The 18,847-nt window shown below is 42.4% G+C and overlaps 1 protein-coding gene across 3 annotated transcripts in view; it reads right to left on the bottom strand.

Annotated features, from left to right (window-relative positions):
- The window catches only part of efr3a (EFR3 homolog A (S. cerevisiae)), a 268,889-nt gene that overhangs the window by 173,297 nt on the left and 76,745 nt on the right, over nt 1-18,847 (bottom strand). For all 3 annotated transcript variants that reach the window (XM_033998812.3, XM_033998811.3, XM_033998813.3), the window contains exon 3: nt 10,175-10,251. In XM_033998812.3, the coding sequence (XP_033854703.1) occupies nt 10,175-10,251 (77 nt within the window). The remainder of the gene's footprint in view (nt 1-10,174; nt 10,252-18,847) is intronic.

Raw genomic sequence — 18,847 nt, 5'->3', positions numbered from 1 at the left:
AGTCGCCCTGGATAAGGGTGTCTGCTAAACAAATAAATAAATAATAAAAACCCAACTGTATAAATGGGTAATTGTATGTAAAAATAATGTGATATCTTGTAACAATTGTAAGTCGCCCTGGATAAGGACGTCTGCTTAGAAATAAATAATAATAATAATAATAATAATAATAATAATAATAATAATAATAATAATAATAATAATAATAAAAGGATAATCTAAATGTTTTGGTGATTTTATATCTCTGAAATTCTCTGATGACTGTTCTGGAAATCGCTTGATTTGTGCTAGAACATTTTCAACTGTGTAAATTTCTTATTATTGAATGGCACCTTAAAGCTTTTTATTACCCGCTTCACTGTGCACAGACAAGTCATTTGTCAACAACAGAGGTATTTAAGCTGGGGGAAAACTTCATTTTATTTTAGCACCTTCTCCTTGTCTGTTGTTGGTTGAATGCTTCAAATGGAGATGTATTTAACATAATCTGTTAATGTCAAAACAAAAATAAAAGTCTATACCAGGGTATTTCAACTTAAGTTTTCAAACCTCTGTTCTGTTTTCTGTTTATTGGCCTAAAATAAGCCCTGTCCATACATTATTGTTTATTTTAATAGTTTTTAAATACTTTAACATGGGGTCATTCATTCTGCATGTGTTCATCTGTTCCAATACTTTTTGCAGGGGATGTATGTAAGCTGCAAAAACAACGTATGCAAAACCTCTGTTACTGTCTCGAAAAACTCCACAAAACACAGTGCAAGTCCTCTGAGCAACAATATAACAAGTGTAACACCAAGAAGCAGTAAGCAAGCCTAAGGCAAAATGTCCATGGAGATCACACAAGATGCTAAGCTGCAGCATGATGACATGGGCATTTATTATAACTGAAGACACTACCTAGAAGTGGCTGTCTTGAAGATGTTTTTGTTTTGGCCAGTGACGCGCCTTGAGGGAATAATGCAATAGACGGCATATAAATCCTATAAGAGGAGGAGGGACCAAACTTCCAGATTGAAAATGAAAACAAAGCCTTGAAATATTTCATTTTACTGCTTGTGATAAAAAAAAAAGTTGGTACATTTTCTAGAAAGCAACAGGTTTTGAAGAGCCAAGTTAGGGTTAGAAGAGATTATTTTCTTATAAGCTCAACCAATAAGAAACTTTTTTGTACAGAAAGTACTAGGTTAAATCCCCACTGCTGTATTTATTATTATTATTATTATTATTATTATTATTATTATATCTAGGAGTCCCAATCTTGCACAGCAGAGACTCTTGTCATGAATATGGTAGAGCTGAGAAAGATAGAAGATGGTAATGGCCTAGCTGGAGGTAAATGAGATCTGCTTAGTTCTGGCAGGTACATATCACAAGTAATGGTATGGGTTGAAGCCCTGGCACATCCTGTAGGTGGTGAAGGAGATCAGAGTTGGGCAGGCTACTAGTTTAAAAAAAATAAAATAGAAATGTCCGTTTTACTTAACCCTTTCAAGGCCGAGCCCGAATATTTTGGGCCTTGCCGTTTCGTTTCGTTTCCCAATTACGTCATTTAAAATGACGCTGAAATGTGATCTGTGTGTACTGATAGGCTTAAAACAGTCACGTGGACTGAAGGGAAGACTCGATAAACTTTGAACCCAGCTGAGAGTGTAGTTAGGAGTGAAAAAAGAGGGGGCTAATTTTGTAAAATGGAATTCGGCAAGTGATCTTGCAAAGTAGTTGCGCAGACTGCAATGTAGTTAGTTTTGGAGAATGGGAGTAATTCTGATTACTCTAGTGGGGGCGAGGATCCTAATTTAGAGAATGAAGAGCTTTTGGATCTTATTTTTGCTGTAAACAATGTTCGGTTCAATATACTCAGAGCACATTGCATTTGTTAAATGCAGGTATTTTTTCAGTAGAATAAGTAAAATAAATAAAATAATAAAAATAAAAACACCTTTGTTGATACCATCAAGAAAAATTGCATGAAAAGCTTTTATTAAATAGCTAACATAGGGCTGTAAGCGATTGGCAAAAACAAACAAACAAAAATACTGCACAGAGTTATCATTGTGATCTTAGTATAGCCCCATACCTTTAAAGCCTACTGAACTTACAATACACTTATGATAATTTTAAAGGTTCTATTGACATCTTTTAAAATGAGCTCTCCAGCCATACAAGATTCTAATTAAGGGCACATTGATTCAGACGTGCTGTGATTTACTCAGAAATCATTCCGAACAAGACAAACTTTAGTTCACCCACAAAATCGTATACGTTTACAATTTTAGAAAACCTCATTTGCTGCTCATCAGTTAGTCACATAAATTTGCTGAATTGTGAAAAAAAATTATATTAAAAAAGTACTTTAAGGGCCAAACTCAGTACATCGTTCCCCTTTCAAATGGGCGGTTCCTTGTTTTCTGAGCCAAAATCATTTGTGCATGCTCGGGCAAGCGCAGTACATGGTGTACCACGTTTTACTGCATACTGCAAAATAACACCACACTGGTACTGGTAGTGCTAATAATACTAGCGGCAGTACAGAAAAGGATCACAACTCAAAACTGTCTACTGCTGATGAAAGACATGCTACAACTCAGAGCTCAACAGTATGAAGAAAATAGAAATGAGCAGGGGCTTCTAAATAAGCCGGCGACTGGCGCAATCCACCACCTAATACTATATTTGTGACGGCTTCTTTTATTAAAAAATATTATGGTTATTTTTTCAGTATTATCATTCAGTCAATTTTCTGTCATATTATTGTACTGTAAGGCGATATTATAGTACATAATTGCTATACATATGCACCAAAAAAAATTCCTTTTGTTGTTATATTGTAAAAATATGCACCCAGGTGCTTGTCAGAGATATTGGGGGTTCATGTATAGAGGCTTGTGATAGAGAGAGAAAGGATCAATGCTGTAAATCTCCCTCCTCACCAGAAAGGGCGCTGTGTAAGGGGGAAGGTATGCTGCCTCCTAGATGTGCCACGTTGATGGTAGGTGGAAACCAGAAGGTAACCATATTAGGAGGGGCGCGTAGCTGCAAGTACTCAGGACGACTCCATTGCAGTCAGCTGCGGGGCAGCCCTCTATTGGAGAAACCATGGCGACGCGTTGATTGCAGGGAGGAGTTTGCTTGGTACAAAAGGGAGCAGCTACGTTAGTACCTCCCCTTGCGCTGAGATAATGAGAGCAACCGGCCGGAGCCGATGTGTGTGTTTGTGTATTACGTGTTTTGTTTTGTGTGTTGACAGAGGAGCCGGAGGACGGGAGGCTGTAGCCAGCGAGCCAGCACTTACCCCAGAGCACGCCCCTCATCGCACAGCACTACACCGCACAGCGCACGCACCACAAGCCCCGGAAGAGAAGAACACATTTTCGTGCACGGAGGACTGTGGTTATCGGAGTGTCTGTTTGTTTTCTTTTGTTTTGAGCCTGGACCATGTTGTGTTTTGCCCCAATACCATCGCTGGTAGCGGGGCTTCTTATTATTTTTCATTGTGGATTATTTTGTGATATTTCTGTTTATTATTAAAAATGATGATTTTTTGGGAGACAACAGTCTGGACATTCCACATCTCTTGCACTGCACCATTCATCCTGTCACAGTTGGTGTTCAGAAGAGGGACTCAGGATGGACGCGCCGCATTGGGAGCAATATTGGAAGCGCAGGAGCGAAGACACCAAGAGGGAATGGTGACCATGATGGAGCGGATGCATGCCATGTTCCTGGAAGCCAATCGAGGGGGGGGGGGGGGGGGGACCGGCGACCGGCGACCGAACTAACGCCACCCGTTCCTTGGATAAGGGTGGTGAAAATGTCGCTGGAGGATGATCCCGAGGCCCACTTGGTAGCCTTTGAAAGGCAGGCTACGGCAGCACAGTGGATTTGTGGGCTACCCAGTTGGGCCCCAATCTGATTGATTGGGGAGGCCCAGGCAGCCTACCAAGCCTTAACGAATGAAGATGCTCTCGATTATGATCGTGTGAGGCAGGCCATTCTCCAGCGATTAGATATCACTGAAGAGACCCACTGTCGCCGGTTCCGGGAATACCAGCAACCCCGCGTGGTGGGGCAACAGCTGGTGGACCACGTGACCTGGTGGCTCTGCCCCGGCACCAATGATGCGGAAAAGGTGACTGAGCTCATCGCCATTGAGCAGTATGCGAAGGTGCTGGGGCCAGACACCTGGAACTGGGTCAGTCGCCAACGTCCCACCATGCTGGATGCGGCAATCAGATTGGCCGAAGGGTTCGAGGACTCCCTCCCTACCGCTCCAGTGGTCACCCTACCTGCTCCTGCCTCCAGTAGACCGCAAGCGGCACCACCACCACCACGCTTCACCCCCACTACCCACGGACCAGCACAGCAGCATCACCCCATGGACAGCCTCGCTCCAACACAAAGGAGAGCGAGGGCGACCCCCAGCGGGGCAAGAGCAGAGTATCCCTCCCCGCTGCCAAATCGGCAACGGGACACGCAGGCTCCATGGGCACCCTTTCGCCCCACCTGTTACCAGTGCCAGGAGGTCGGTCACCTGGCGTGGAATTGTCTGGCGGCCATGGAGTGTGGAGTGACCTCCCATTATGTCCTGACAGCACCAGGTAAGTCCCGGGGTAATGATTGGGAGGGGCCTTGTGTTGTTAGTGTACGGGTTGGTGAGGTGAGCACCCACGCATTAGTGGACTCAGGATGTGGGCAGACTATAATTAGATGAGCTCTACTGAAGGGGGTACCTTGGTGGTCACGAGGTGTCGTGGTCATTTCCTGTATTCATGGGGATAACAAGGACTACCCCCTCAAATTAGATTTGACAGTTGGATGTCATGCCCGCCGCGTAATCGTGGCTGTGGCAGAGAAGCTGCCATATCCAGTTATTTTAGATCCAGAATGGCTGCATTTTGACAGCATGATTAACAAAACTGTAAAGCCAGTCTCTGGTAATACCACGGGAGCAGCGGGGGAAACTATTGGGAATATTTTCCCACTGCACAACGATTTGTTCCACTCTCGATTTCGCCCCAAAAAAACAAAAAGAGAACGAATGGTTGAAAACTGGGGAGGAACATTAATGAAACAAGGCTTTGGTTTGGTGGGGGAAGCCTCAGGATCTGTCAAATGTAAGGGAAAGGGGGTTGGGACAATGTAACCTGCGGGGGCAGGTTACTGAGACCTCCAGTGCTGAAGCTACTATATCTCCGCTCGCTATCCCGAAATTCTGGGACCGAGATGTGGACCTAGCGTTGGAACAGCAAAACGATCCTTCACTGGCACACATCTGGGGGCAGGTTTGGTCTATCGAGGGGAAGGATGTAGAGGATAGCCGGCTGCTTGCATATCCCCACCACATTATTGTCAAGCACTTACTATATAGGGTATCCGAAGCCACAAGCACAAGTCAGATTGTAACACGACTACTCGTTCCCCAGTCTTTTCGACATGAGATCATGCGGTTGGCTCACAATGTCTCCTGTTCGGGCCATTTAGGTATCGATAAGAATCGAGAGCAAATATTGGCTTGATATTATTGGATGGGAGTTTTTGGTGAGGCGGCGAGATATGTAGCGGAATGCCCGGAATGCCAGCAAGTAGCGCCGGGACGGGTTCACCCGGCCCCGCTGGTCCCACTGCCCCTAATCTCAGTTCCCTTTGAGCGTATTGCTATGGACATAGTGGGTCCATTGAGCCAGTCTGACTCTCGATATACGCATATTTTGGTAGTGGTGGACTACGCGACCAGATGTCCAGAGGCAGTACCATTGAGATCCACTAGTGCCACAGCCATTGCTAAAGAGTCAGTACACATTATATCGAGAGCAGGGATTCCAAAAGAAATCCTCACTGATCACGGAACGAACTTCATGTCACAATGTTTGAAAGAGTTATACAAATTGATGCAAATTAAGTCGATCCAAACCTCCGTTTATCACCCGCAGATGGACGGTTTGGTGGAACGTTTTAATCAGACCTTGAAACAGATGCTGAAGCGGTTTGTTAATCAAGAGCAAAAACATTGGGCTAAACTCCTCCCTTACCTAATGTTTGCAGTGAGAGAGGTGCCTCAGAGTTCGACCAGGTTTTCTCCCTTTGAGCTGCTGTATGGGAGGCAACCACGAGGTATCCTTGATCTTGTGAAAGAAGGGTGGGAGGAGCAAACAAAAACTTCTAAAAACATAGTCAAATATGTAATTATGTTAAGAGACCACCTAGCATTGGTTGGACGTTTGGCACAGGAAAATCTAAAACTAGCTCAGCATCGCCAGGAGCAACAGTACAATAAACAAGCACGCATTCTGACTTTTCGGCCAGGTGATAAAGTACCGTTGCTACTTCCCAATTCGGAATCTAAGTTGTATGCTAAGTGGCAGGGGCCATATGAGGTGATTCGAGAAATTCATAAGTAAATTATGAAATTAGACAACCCGATCACCAAAATAAAACCGAAAATTTGTCATATTAATTTGCTAAAACCCTGGAATGAAAGGGAGGCCCTATTTGTAGCAGGTGACAGTTTGGAAGAGGATTTTGATCCCACTGTCAATCCACCAGCTACAACTCATATTCCAATGGGGGAACAGTTACTTCCGGATCAGAAATGAGAGCTCTACCAGTTAGTGGAAAGGTTTAATGATGTTTTTCTGACTTGCACGGCACGACTATTGTTATTTCACATGCTATTATTACTCCACCAGGGGTCAGGGTCCGGAAGAGACCGTACCTCATCCCAGAAAGTCGCAAGGTTCCTGTTCGCAAGGAGGTGGAGGATATGCTCGAGCTTGGAGTCATTGAACCTTCCCGGAGCGAGTTGGTGCAGTCCTATCGTGATGGTGGACAAGGAGGACGGCTCCACTCGGTTCTGTGTGGATTTTTGAAAAGTTAATGCCATCTCCAAGTTCGATGCATATTCAGTGCCTGGGTGGATTAGCTCCTCGACCGACTGGGTAAGGCACAGTTGATCTCGACCTTGGACCTGACGAAGGGATACTGGCAGATTCCACTGACTCAGAGCTCGAGAGAGAAAACTGCTTTCTATACCCCAGATGGCTTGTTCCATTTCCGGACCATGCCCTTCGGGTTACATGGAGCTCCCACCACTTTTCAGAGACTGATGGACCAGGTCTTAGCTCCCCATCATCAGTATGCCGCAGCGTACATTGATGATGTGGTGATTTTTAGCTCCACCTGGAAGGAACATATTATTAGAATTTCTGCCATCCTACAGTCTCTGAGGGAGGCGGGGCTAACAGCCAAGCTGGGCAAGTGCGCATTTGGCAAACAGGAGACCCAATATCTTGGCTACATTATGGGTAATGGCCAGGTGAGGCCGATCGCCTCCAAAGTCCAGGCGCTGGTGGAGATGGCGATCCCGAGGACCAAGTCACAGGTGAGATCACTACTGGGGTTAGCTGGCTATTATCGCCGATTTATCCCCGAGTATGCCACCATAGTTAACCCCCTGGTAGATCTCACCCGAAAGGCTGCTCAAAAAATAGTTAAATGGACAGGGCAGTGTCAGGAGGCATTTGATTTGATCAAGAAGCGACTCTGTCAAGCGCCCGCTCTGATTTCACCAGATTTCAGCAAAGAGTTCATCCTGCAGACCGATGCCTCACACATTGGTCTGGGGGCGGTCCTGTCCCAAAAAGTTGACGGGGTAGAATACCCTGTTATTTATTTGAGCAAAATAATGGCTCCTAGGGAGATTAACTACTCCGTCATTGAGAAGGAGTGTTTAGCCATCAAATGGGCTACTCACGCTCTTCGCTATTACTTATTGGGAAGTTCTTTCTCTCTTATCACTGATCATGCTCCTTTAAGGTGGTTACACACGATGAAGGACAATAACTCTCGGATAACTCGGTGGTATCTGGCGCTGCAACCCTTCCACTATACAGTGAAATATCGTGCGGGTAAGGAGCATCAAAATGCAGATTTTCTTTCAAGGGAGCGGGGACCATTGGGGAATGTAGTAGTTGGCCGAGTGTTCCTTCGGCATCACTCTGAGGGGTGAGATATGTGATAGCGAGAGAAAGGATCAATGCTGTGAATCTCCCTCCCAACCAGAAAGGGCGCTGTGTAAGGGGGAAGGTATGCTGCCTCCTAGATGTGCCACCTTGATGGTAGGTGGAAACCGGAAGGTAACCATATTAGGAGGGGCGCGTAGCTGCAAGTACTCAGGACGACTCCATTGCAGTCAGCTGCGGGGCAGCCCTCTATTGGAGAAACCATGGCGACGCGTTGATTGCAGGGAGGAGTTTGCTGGGTTCAAAGGGGAAGCAGCTACGTCAGTACCTCCCCTTGCGCTGAGATAATGAGAGCAACCGGCCGGAGCCGATGCTTGTTTGTGTATTATGTGTTTTGTTTTGTGTGTTGACAGAGGAGCCGGAGGACGGGAGGCTGTAGCCAGCGAGCCAGCACTTACCCCAGAGCACGCCCCTCATCGCACAGCACTACACCGCACATCGCACGCCCCGGAAGAGAAGAACACATTTTTGTGGTTATTGGAGTGTCTGTTTGTTTTCTTTTGTTTTGAGCCTGGTCCCTGTAGTGTTTTGCCCCAATACCATCGCTGGTAGCGGGGCTTCTTATTATTTTTCATTGTGGATTATTTTGTGATATTTCTGTTTATTATTAAAAAGGATTTTTGGGAGACAACAGTCTGGACATTCCATATCTCTTGCACTGCACCATTCATCCTGTCACAAGGCTGTATGCCTTTAAGAAGAAAGGCATGATGGGATATCAGCTGAGCCCTTGTCACTTGCTACACAAATGCTGAAGTCCAGAGGTGCTGCATCAACACCAGCAGAATACACTAACCTCAGGTGTCATGCAACAGTTGTGATGGTGACCAAATGTGTGCGAGTACTGTTGTGTAAAAAAGTGCTTAAAATGAACAGTTGCTGTGATGGTAGTGTTGTTATTCAGCCTCCCGACAACAGAGGGCGCTGGGTCAAGCCACGGATCCCCATGCAAAGATCACGTGACTGATGGAAGTCACGTTTTTCCGGGACGCCATCTTTGTGTGGGGCAACAGTGCAGGTACGCTAAACCCGGTCACTCAGGTCAAGTGTTTATTAAAAAGACCTGCCGTTTGCGGATAGGTGTTTCACTGATCTCAGGGGTTGTGTACAAAGGGAACTGCATTGTTCAGGGGGGTACTTCGGGGGCTGGTGTTTGGATTCATGAATGGGAGAGAGCACGAGAGGAGAAATGGAGGGGAGGATTAGATAGATTAACCTGTGTATTTATTTTCGTAGACGGGACTGACAACTAAGGAGCGAGGGAAAGGCTGGCGAACGGTGGAGCCCCGTCCCTCAACTTGATCCTGCTTTTATATCTTGATTTATCCTCACGCCCTGTCCCTGCATGTTTTGTTATTTTTATTTTAGGCATGAAGGCAAAGACACAGCAGCGCATCACGATACATTAACAAAACAAGACCTTGACAACATGAAATGTTCACTTTCTGCAGACACTCCTAAAGGTCTGTTGTATAGCCTGGTTTAACATTCAGCTATATTTAGCTTGCAGAAGCAGAGAGGGTCAGAGACTGCTGTTACCAAAAGCCTTTTCAATTATGCAAGATGAACAGGGTCTGAAATATGAAACTCCCTCTTTTAACGAAGAAACAAATCCAAACAAGTCAGTGACAGTTTAAAGAGTATTTACTGTGGAAGGATGTACAAAACTCCAAAATGTACAAACTGTCCAGTACAAACCTTAAATACACGAATGAATGCCCTAATGATCACTGGCAACATATGGTACATATGGTTTGTTACCACCCTAGCCGCCAGCCCAGGACACATACTCCATTCATGGTCTACTACCACGCGGTACAGCCTTCATTGAGAGGGCACTATCGCTATAAGAAAGTTATTTATGTCTTCATTGCCTAGTGGAAATCAAGTCATAAAGGTACCAACCAAAGTGATGTCCAACTGCCTAGAAACTAATACACCGTCGTTCAGGAACACTACACAGACTGAGAAAAAAACTTTTTGGGAATCAGACATAATTATAGCACAGATTCAGGTATACAAATCTGGCATTTCACAAAATTGCTTAAAGAAAAAGTGCTTGACCTATTAATCCATGCAGCTAGAGATAACGGAGGGAAAGCTAAACGCAATATATTTTAATTAAATTTGTAATCATCTGATTGTGCACTCACTTTCGGGTCTTCCGGGAATATGTTGTCCACCAAGCGCTTGTATCGAGGGCGCAGAGGACCGCAACAGCCACACACCCCTGTAGGAAAGAAATAATATTAATACCAAAGCTGGATCATGAAGAGAGGAGGAGAGTACAATAGGCATGGTCCACTGTGAGGCACACAAACACAAATATTCTTCAATCAATGACAAAACCTAGAGTGGCTAGAAATTGCAGCAGGCCTTTTAACTCTGGAGGCCTGGGTTTGACTCGGCAAGTCTTTATGTACAGTAAACATGTTAATGTTCTCATTTAGTCCCTGATGTTACCACCACACAATGCATATGGGGTCATTCCATCTCAAGTGAGATAATAAGATAACTTTCTTTCATGAAAAACAGTAAAATGCACTTGGCCCACAGTAAGACAGCCAGTGACAAAAAACACCCCAAAATCACAAACAATAGAAGATAAGCTTTGAGTGTGCTCTCAACTCTCTTTCACAAATCGTTCAGGATACACAACATCAACAAAGAGGGAGGGAAAGGGCTAATCCTCTAAACACTGGGGGTGGGTATCTGTCAACATCCATTTCTCTAGATTTTATTCCACTTGAGGTCTATAATGTTGTCTACAGAAAATACAAAAGTGCAGCTGGCCCCAGAAACATAACTTAATAATAAGGTTTTTCTAGCATGTTTTTAGTTTGAAGAAGCACCACTAATGTCAAGCACAGAGCACTCTACACATCTAATCCCACAGCTAAAACTATACATTTATACAAGCATAGGGTCTTCACTGCAGAACGATGTGATGAACGACAACAAAAAATAAACTCAGGGATTTTCCAACCACTGTGGAATTTGAACATTGTTACTACAGATTCATTAGGGTACATGGCACACTCCCAAAATTTAAAAAATTAGATGTTTAATCTATTCTAAGGGGATTTCTTTCATTTTGTAATGGAAATGTCAATTTGCAATGCTCAATTGAACATGGAAAACTGTCCTTGTCTGTCCAAAATGGTTTGGCTTATTTATCTGTTTATTTTTTTATGTGTTGCTCCTGAAGTGCCAGATTGGCAACAATGGAAACCCATGGTTTCTATTTATTTATTTTTCTCCTTCCCACCAGGAGCTCCCTTATCCTGCTCTGCTTCAGACCGATCCCTCTTTCTCAGACACTGTTTTCTTTGATGTCCCTGAGCTCCACATTTAAAACACCTCATTGTATCAAAACTGGCAAAAAACAATGCAATTCGTCCCCTCAGCATTAAAATTCCATGCTACCTCAATAATTAAATTAGGATAATTTTGTAAAATAAACGCTTGTTTTCTAAAAGACAAAACATGTTTTACACTGGGAGTTTTACATCCTGGAGGGACTGTCTTAACGGGATACATTAAATTTTCCATACCTTGATAACTCTCTTTCCAGTAACTTGTTTTTTAAGAAGGGAGGGACATTAGACAGTATTACTTTGGTTACTTCAATAAAAGACCCCTGCACACTAAACCCGTCCTCCAGTAGCTTGTTTACCAAATCCATATCAGTTAAACAAATGACTAGAGCTTTATTCATCCTAGAAGCTGACTTTATTTTGTTAAAGCCCACAACCTCTCCTACCGCCACCAGGCATTCCAACATCAACACCCCGATATCAGGCACACAGCGGCAGCCATGCCAGCGAGTCAGTACCCCGGCTCCCCCCGAACTACACGCCATATCAGCGCTTTTTGCTGATCTATGATCAGCTGAACAGCTGGGGCTTGACTATTGTTAAGTGGAGCAGCTCAGAGGACCAGGGTGATTGCTTTATTCCTCTTTAAACATTGGATGGCGTAGTTTAGATTATACATACTTTAGGTATTTCTAGAGGTGACTGTCGCTGCAAGTGCAAAAACTTTCTTTTCCAGCAGTGTGCCAGAGAGCTTTTAGGAATTTAATACCATTGTTCTTTAACAAGATGATTAGTTTTTCTCTTTGTAGGGATATCGTGGGAGTACTGGATTAACAAACGTACTGTATTTTTAAAATATATTTGTTGATTGACAACTAAACTACAAAAGCAAAAAAAAAAAAAAAAAAAAAGAAAAACCTTCTGCCCATACAAATGCTATATAAATGTAAATGTTGTTAATGGGATTATTTATTTATTTAGGTGTGCAAGCGCATGTAAGCAATCCATGCACAATCAAATACATTAAATCTCCAGTTAAATTCTATAGCCCCATATGGTTTATAAAAATTCTTTTCACATATATTTAACATTTCAGTTGTTCTATTTCCTGTAAAATGCATCCCGCTAATACAAGTGTATAATAGTCTTTCATTATTAATTACATTTTTGGAAAATGCATTTTTAGAATATTAGAGATTTCATTAATCTGTAGTTTAAAATCGTTATTTTAGGTTGCAGTAAATCAGTACTCATACATGTTATTGTTGTGCAGTTCAGGTAAAATAATCTCAGATCAGACCTCGGGGAAACAAATCAGTCTTGAGCATAGCGTCTATAAATCACCTCAGTTTGTTTCTATGTGGATAACAGTGGCTATTTTTTTAACCCTTTGTGGTCCTATGCCGGACCTGGTCCAACACTGCAATTTTCCCTTTCCAGTCCGATGTCGGACCCTGTCCGACATCAAAAAGACACAAAAAACAGGTCTCTAGTAGTTTTTTTCTCCAGAAAAAGCAGAGAAAAGCATTCAATGGCCGAGTGAGATCGATAGGAGCCGAGAGAAGAAAAAAAAAAGGGGGCGTATCTCATGAATACTGATAGGCCCGGCATCACATAGATAACACGGACATAAACAAACAAGATAGCTGCTTCTGCATCCAGCGCTCAAAGAATATCACAGACATTTGCAGAGCTTTTTGAGATGCTATATTAATAAAATAATTACTTGGATCGCATTATTGAGGAGTTTGGTGATAAAACGAGTGATCAGGAGATGATTTATCGGTATGCACGACTATCAAGAGGTATGTGAAAAAAACAGAGAACGAAGGGTGGGGCGGGGCTGGATATGCAGTACTGAGTGTCCTGTTGATATGCTGTGCCTTTTGAACCTGTTTTACTGTGAAAAAAAATACTTTTAAACAGTGTGTCTAAAATAAACTGCGCGTGTGAAAATAAATTGGACCCGACGCGCCTGAGACGCGCTGAATAAATGGACCGCAAAGGGTTAAGTATAGCCTTTGTTTCAGTTTTTTTAACAAATCTTAATTTGTGGTTTAACATCACAGCATTGATCCTTTAATTATCTTGAACTGACTTGCACCAAAGTTCAGTCATAAAGGAATTAATAGTTTTAAGAATAATGCCTTAATAAATACTGTATACTATTCTTAGATACTGTATTAAATAATACTCATTAAAAAATAAACTTTTTTTTTTTTTTTTTTTTATAATGACTATTTGACAACAAGGCTAGTAATGTATAGGTTAGGCTGTACTGTTTAAAATTGTTACGGTGGTATAATTTGTATTTTTAAATGTCCTGCTCGTATTAAATCTTATTTAAAAATAAATGTAATTAGTATAAGTTGTTAATTTGTTAACTTGTTTGTTGTAAAATTCTAATATATAAATAACACACATATTGTGGGCATTTTTCTTGGTTACTCGTTCCTAACAAAGCAAAATAAAAACAATACATGTATTGTCTGTTTAATGTGGTACTTGGGTCATAATAAGATTTGATACCAACCTTCGGTCTCGTAATTTATGACGTCACAGAAACCCTGGATGAAATTGTTTTCCTGTAACTCACTGAAGCCCATCTATTATTATATATATATATATATATATATATATATATATATATATATATATATACACAGACGTGTTCACATTTGTTGGTACCCTTACAGCTCATTGAAATAATGCTTCATTCCTCCTGAAAAGTGATGAAATTAAAAGCTATTTTATCATGTATACTTGCATGCCTTTGGTATGTCATAGAATAAAGCAAAGAAGCTGTGAAAAGAGATGAATTATTGCTTATTCTACAAAGATATTCTAAAATGGCCTGGACACATTTGTTGGTACCCCTTAGAAAAGATAATAAATAATTGGATTATAGTGATATTTCAAACTAATTAGTTTCTTTAATTAGTATCACACATGTCTCCAATCTTGTAATCAGTCATTCAGCCTATTTAAATGGAGAAAAGTAGTCACTGTGCTGTTTGGTATCATTGTGTGCACCACACTGAACATGGACCAGAGAAAGCAAAGGAGAGAGTTGTCTGAGGAGATCAGAAAGAAAATAATAGACAAGCATGGTAAAGGTAAAGGCTACAAAAGACCATCTCCAAGCAGCTTGATGTTCCTGTGACAACAGTTGCAAATATTAAGAAGTTTAAGGTCCATGGAACTGTAGCCAACCTCCCTCGGCGTGGCCGCAAGAGGAAAATCGACCCCAGATTGAACAGAAGGATAGTGCGAATGGTAGAAAAAGAACCAAGGATAACTGCCAAAGAGATACAAGCTGAACTCCAAGGTGAAGGAGGTCAGTTTCTGATCGCACCATCCGTCGCTTTTTGAGCGAAAATGGGCTCCATGGAAGAAGACCCAGGAGGACTCCACTTTTGAAAGAAAAACATAAAAAAGCCAGACTGGAATTTGCTAAAATGCATATTGACAAGCCATAATCCTTCTGGGAGAATGTCCTTTGGACAGATGAGTCAAAACTGGAGCTTTTTGGCAAGTCACATCAGCACTATGTTCACAGATGAAAAAATGAAGCTTTCAAAGAAAAGAACACCATACCTACAGTAAAACATGGAGGAGGCTCGGTTATGTTTTGGGGCTGCTTTGCTGCGCCCGGCACAGGGTGCCTTGAATCTGTGCAGGGCACAATGAAATCTCAAGACTATCAAGGCATTCTGGAGCGAAATGTACTGCCCAGTGTCAGAAAGCTCTGTCTCAGTCGCAGGTCATGGGTCCTCCAACAGGATAATGACCCAAAACACACAGCTAAAAGCACCCAAGAATGGATAAGAACAAAACATTGGACTATTCTGAAGTGGCCTTCTATGAGTCCTGATCTGAATCCTATCGAACATCTATGGAAAGAGCTGAAACTTGCAGTCTGGAGAAGGCACCCATCAAACCTGAGACAGCTGGAGCAGTTTGCTCAGGAAGAGTGGGCCAAACTACCTGTTAACAGGTGCAGAAGTCTCATTGAGAGCTACAGAAAACGTTTGATTGCAGTGATTGCCTCTAAAGGTTGTGCAACAAAATATTAGGTTAGCGGTCCCATCATTTTTGTCCATGCCATTTTCATTTGTTTTATTAATTTACAATATTATGTTGAATAAAAAATCAAAAGCAAAGTCTGATTTCTATTAAGTATGGAATAAACAATGGTGGATGCCAATTACTTTTGTCAGTTTCAAGTTATTTCAGAGAAAATTGTGCATTCTTCGTTTTTTGTGGAGGGGGTACCAACAAATTTGAGCACGTCTGTATATATATACACACACACACACACACACAGTTGTAATCAAAAGTTTACATACCCAAATGGAAATTTATAATTTCTAGAAATTTCTCAAACAAATAATTATGTAAATTATGAAGTAGATTTTGATGTTTGCTTTGGATCGTTGTTGTGTTGGAACGTCCAATTGCGTTTTAAACCAAGTTTTGTAGCGGAGGGTTTCAGATTACTGGCCAATACCTTTTGGTATGCTATGGAATCCATTTTACCATGTATTGGAACTAAATTTCCTGTGCCATTAGAGGAAAAACAGCCCCATAGAAGGATATTACTACCTCCATTCTTGACAGTAGGTATGGTGTGCTTTTCTTTGTACGCCTCACCAGACTTTCTCCAAACGTAACAACTATCAGTGTGACCAAATAGCTCAGTTTTTATTTAATCACTCTGTAGCAGGGCGATTGCCCTGCACATGGGGAAATTAGTGTTGGTGTAATTTATATGTGGAAACGGGTTTGTTTTGTGTGCTTTTTGGAGTTGTTATGTTTGATCAAATAATTACACTATGTAACACATTTTTTGTTCCTGGGAAGTAAGTGTTATTTCCTAATTGCTTATGCCTCAAAAGTATAGAAAATGGCTATTATTCCCCACAAACTTTGCTTTTGTGACCAGGACAGTGGTATTTTGAAATTTACCTATTTCCAATGAGAAAACAGGTGAATTTGTGTCTTTTCGTCCAGATAAAGTCAGAAAAAAACAACATATGAATCCAAATTAACATGTATTTATACTAAAGTAATACAAAAATAACTACAAAAGATTTAGAAGTGAGTAGTTTTTCGAGATTTACGATTATACTGTAAATCACTTTCACGAATCAGCCCCCAAATGTAGTCTCTCATCATGTTCTCGTTATACTGTTCTTGGTAGCGGCGTTCAAAGTCCAGTATATCCTGGTGGAAGCGCTCGCCTTGCTCCTCCGAGTACGCTCATCAAGGATATGGACTTTGAGGGACATCCTACAGCCCATTGTGCTGTAGTTCTTCACCTGAATCTCAACCAGCTCCACATAGTTTTCGGCCTTGTGATTGCCCAGGAAGCCCCGAACCACTGCGACAAAGCTGTTCCAAGCCGCTTTCTCCTTACTAGTGAGCTTCTTGGGGAATTAATTGCACTCCAGGATCTTCTTTATCTGTGGTCCGATGAAGACACTGGTTTTGACCTTTGCCTCAGACAGCTTAGGGAAGAAGTCTTGAAGGTACTTGAAGGCTGCCGACTCCTTATCTAGAGCTCTGACAAATTGTTTCATAAGGCCCAGTTTGATGTGCAGTGGTGGCATCAGCACCTTCCGGGGGTCCACCAGTGGCTCCCACTTGACGTTGTTCCTCCCCACAGAGAACTCGGTCTGCTGTGGCCAGTCCCGCCTGTGGTAGTGCGCCTTGGTGTCCCTGCTGTCCCAAAGGCAAAGATAGCAGGGAAACTTGGTAAAACCACCTTGGAGACGCATCAGGAATGCCACCATTTTGAAGTCTCAAAATGCATCTGCTGGATGCTTGCAGCCTCTTGATGCCTCTCAGAAAAATGCAGATATGTATCCACTTAGGCAGCTGGAACTAAACTGAACTGGTGGGCTTAAGGCCCCTGTATTTATACTATTATTTATATTACTGGAAAGTTATAGAAAGTTCTAGAAGTTACTCCAAGTTTACTCAGCACTGAATCTATCTGGAATGTTCTGGAAAATAGGTAAATTTCAAAATATCACTGTCCTGGTCACAAAAGCAAAGTTTGTGGGGAATAATAGCCATTTTCTATACTTTTGAGGCATAAGCAATTAGGAAATAACACTTACTACCCAGGAACCAAAAAAAAAAAAAAGTGTTACACTGTGTTATTTACAGACAGGCGCTCGATTGAGACTTGCTGCCTGCTAGGTTTGGATGCCTTGGATTGATCCCACCACGACCAATCCCCCTTGGACTGATCCCACAACCCTCCAGTCAAGAGTCCAGAGCCCTAACAACTACTCCACACTGCTGCCCTGCAACCATTGAGACCTTCACCATGCAATACTTGACCTATGGTTGAAATGGAAACCCCAGTCCCACTTTCAGCCAAATCACTTTCAATGTCTTTGGCAGTCATTGCTATTTACCTTCCTCACAATTATTTTACTTGTTCTTGGTGAAAGAACATTCTTTCTTCCAGACATAGGGAGTACTGTGACAGAACCATGAGTCTTGTACTTTTTGATAATAGAAACAATAGTTGAAAATGGGATACTCAGATGCCTGGAAATCTGCTTGCATCCTTCTCCAGCTTTATGACAATAAATACATTTCTGCCTAAGGTCTTCAGATAGCTCTTTACTTTTTCAGCAATCATCCTATGCCTAACCCTTTTATACCCTCTAAGAATGTTCACCTACAATCCAGCAGTTTCTAGACTTTCCTAGAATTAGGTTCTGCATTATCATATTGAAATTTCTAGCACCTTGTAGACAATATTATCATAGCATCAAAGGGTATGAATACTTTAGAATTAGCATTTTTGTAGTTTTGCAAAAAAAATGCTGAAATAAATAAATTGTAGACATATATTTCTTATAACTTTTTTCCTCATCCACAAAAGCAAAACTTTTGAACAAAGAGAAATTTCTAGAAATTACAAAATTCCATTGGGATAGAGTTAACAGTGCCATGGGAGTATGCTGTAGATGAGGCATATGAGAGGAAGAAACTGCGGTATGCTCAACTAGCCGCTGAAGCGGAACGGCGAGGATGGAGAGTCTGGGTTTACCCAGTGGAGGTGGGTTGTCGAGGATTTGTAGCACACTCTACAACCCGGTTTCTCAGAGACGTCGGACTCAGTGGCCAAAAGCTGCGTCGCACAGTGAAGAACTTATCTGAAGCAGCAGAGAGGAGCAGCAACTGGCTGTGGCTGAGACGGAAATATTCTGGCTGGGGATCTCAAGCACAATAGAAAGAAAGAAACGCTGATGTAGGGTAAGTAAGCTGGGCTGAGTTGAGTGGGGGACAGAGGGGGGTGATGCTGGGACGCCAGAATCACCGTCGAGCCCTCGTGGGCTAGTCGACGAAACACAGAGGATGGAAGGTACCCACTTAAAGACCCCAGAGATGTACCCTACTTAGCTCAATCCAGACGGTTGTCATGCTGATGCGCTGGGGAGACCACACTGTGGTTGATCCCCGGAGCCAGCAACGCAGCCGTTGTGT

The sequence above is a fragment of the Acipenser ruthenus genome, chromosome 4 (genome assembly GCF_902713425.1).
Source record: "Acipenser ruthenus chromosome 4, fAciRut3.2 maternal haplotype, whole genome shotgun sequence".
In the NCBI taxonomy this organism is placed as follows: Eukaryota; Metazoa; Chordata; class Actinopteri; order Acipenseriformes; family Acipenseridae; genus Acipenser; species Acipenser ruthenus.
The sequence above is the reverse complement of the archived record's forward strand: the minus strand, read 5'-3'. Positions and strand labels throughout refer to the sequence as shown.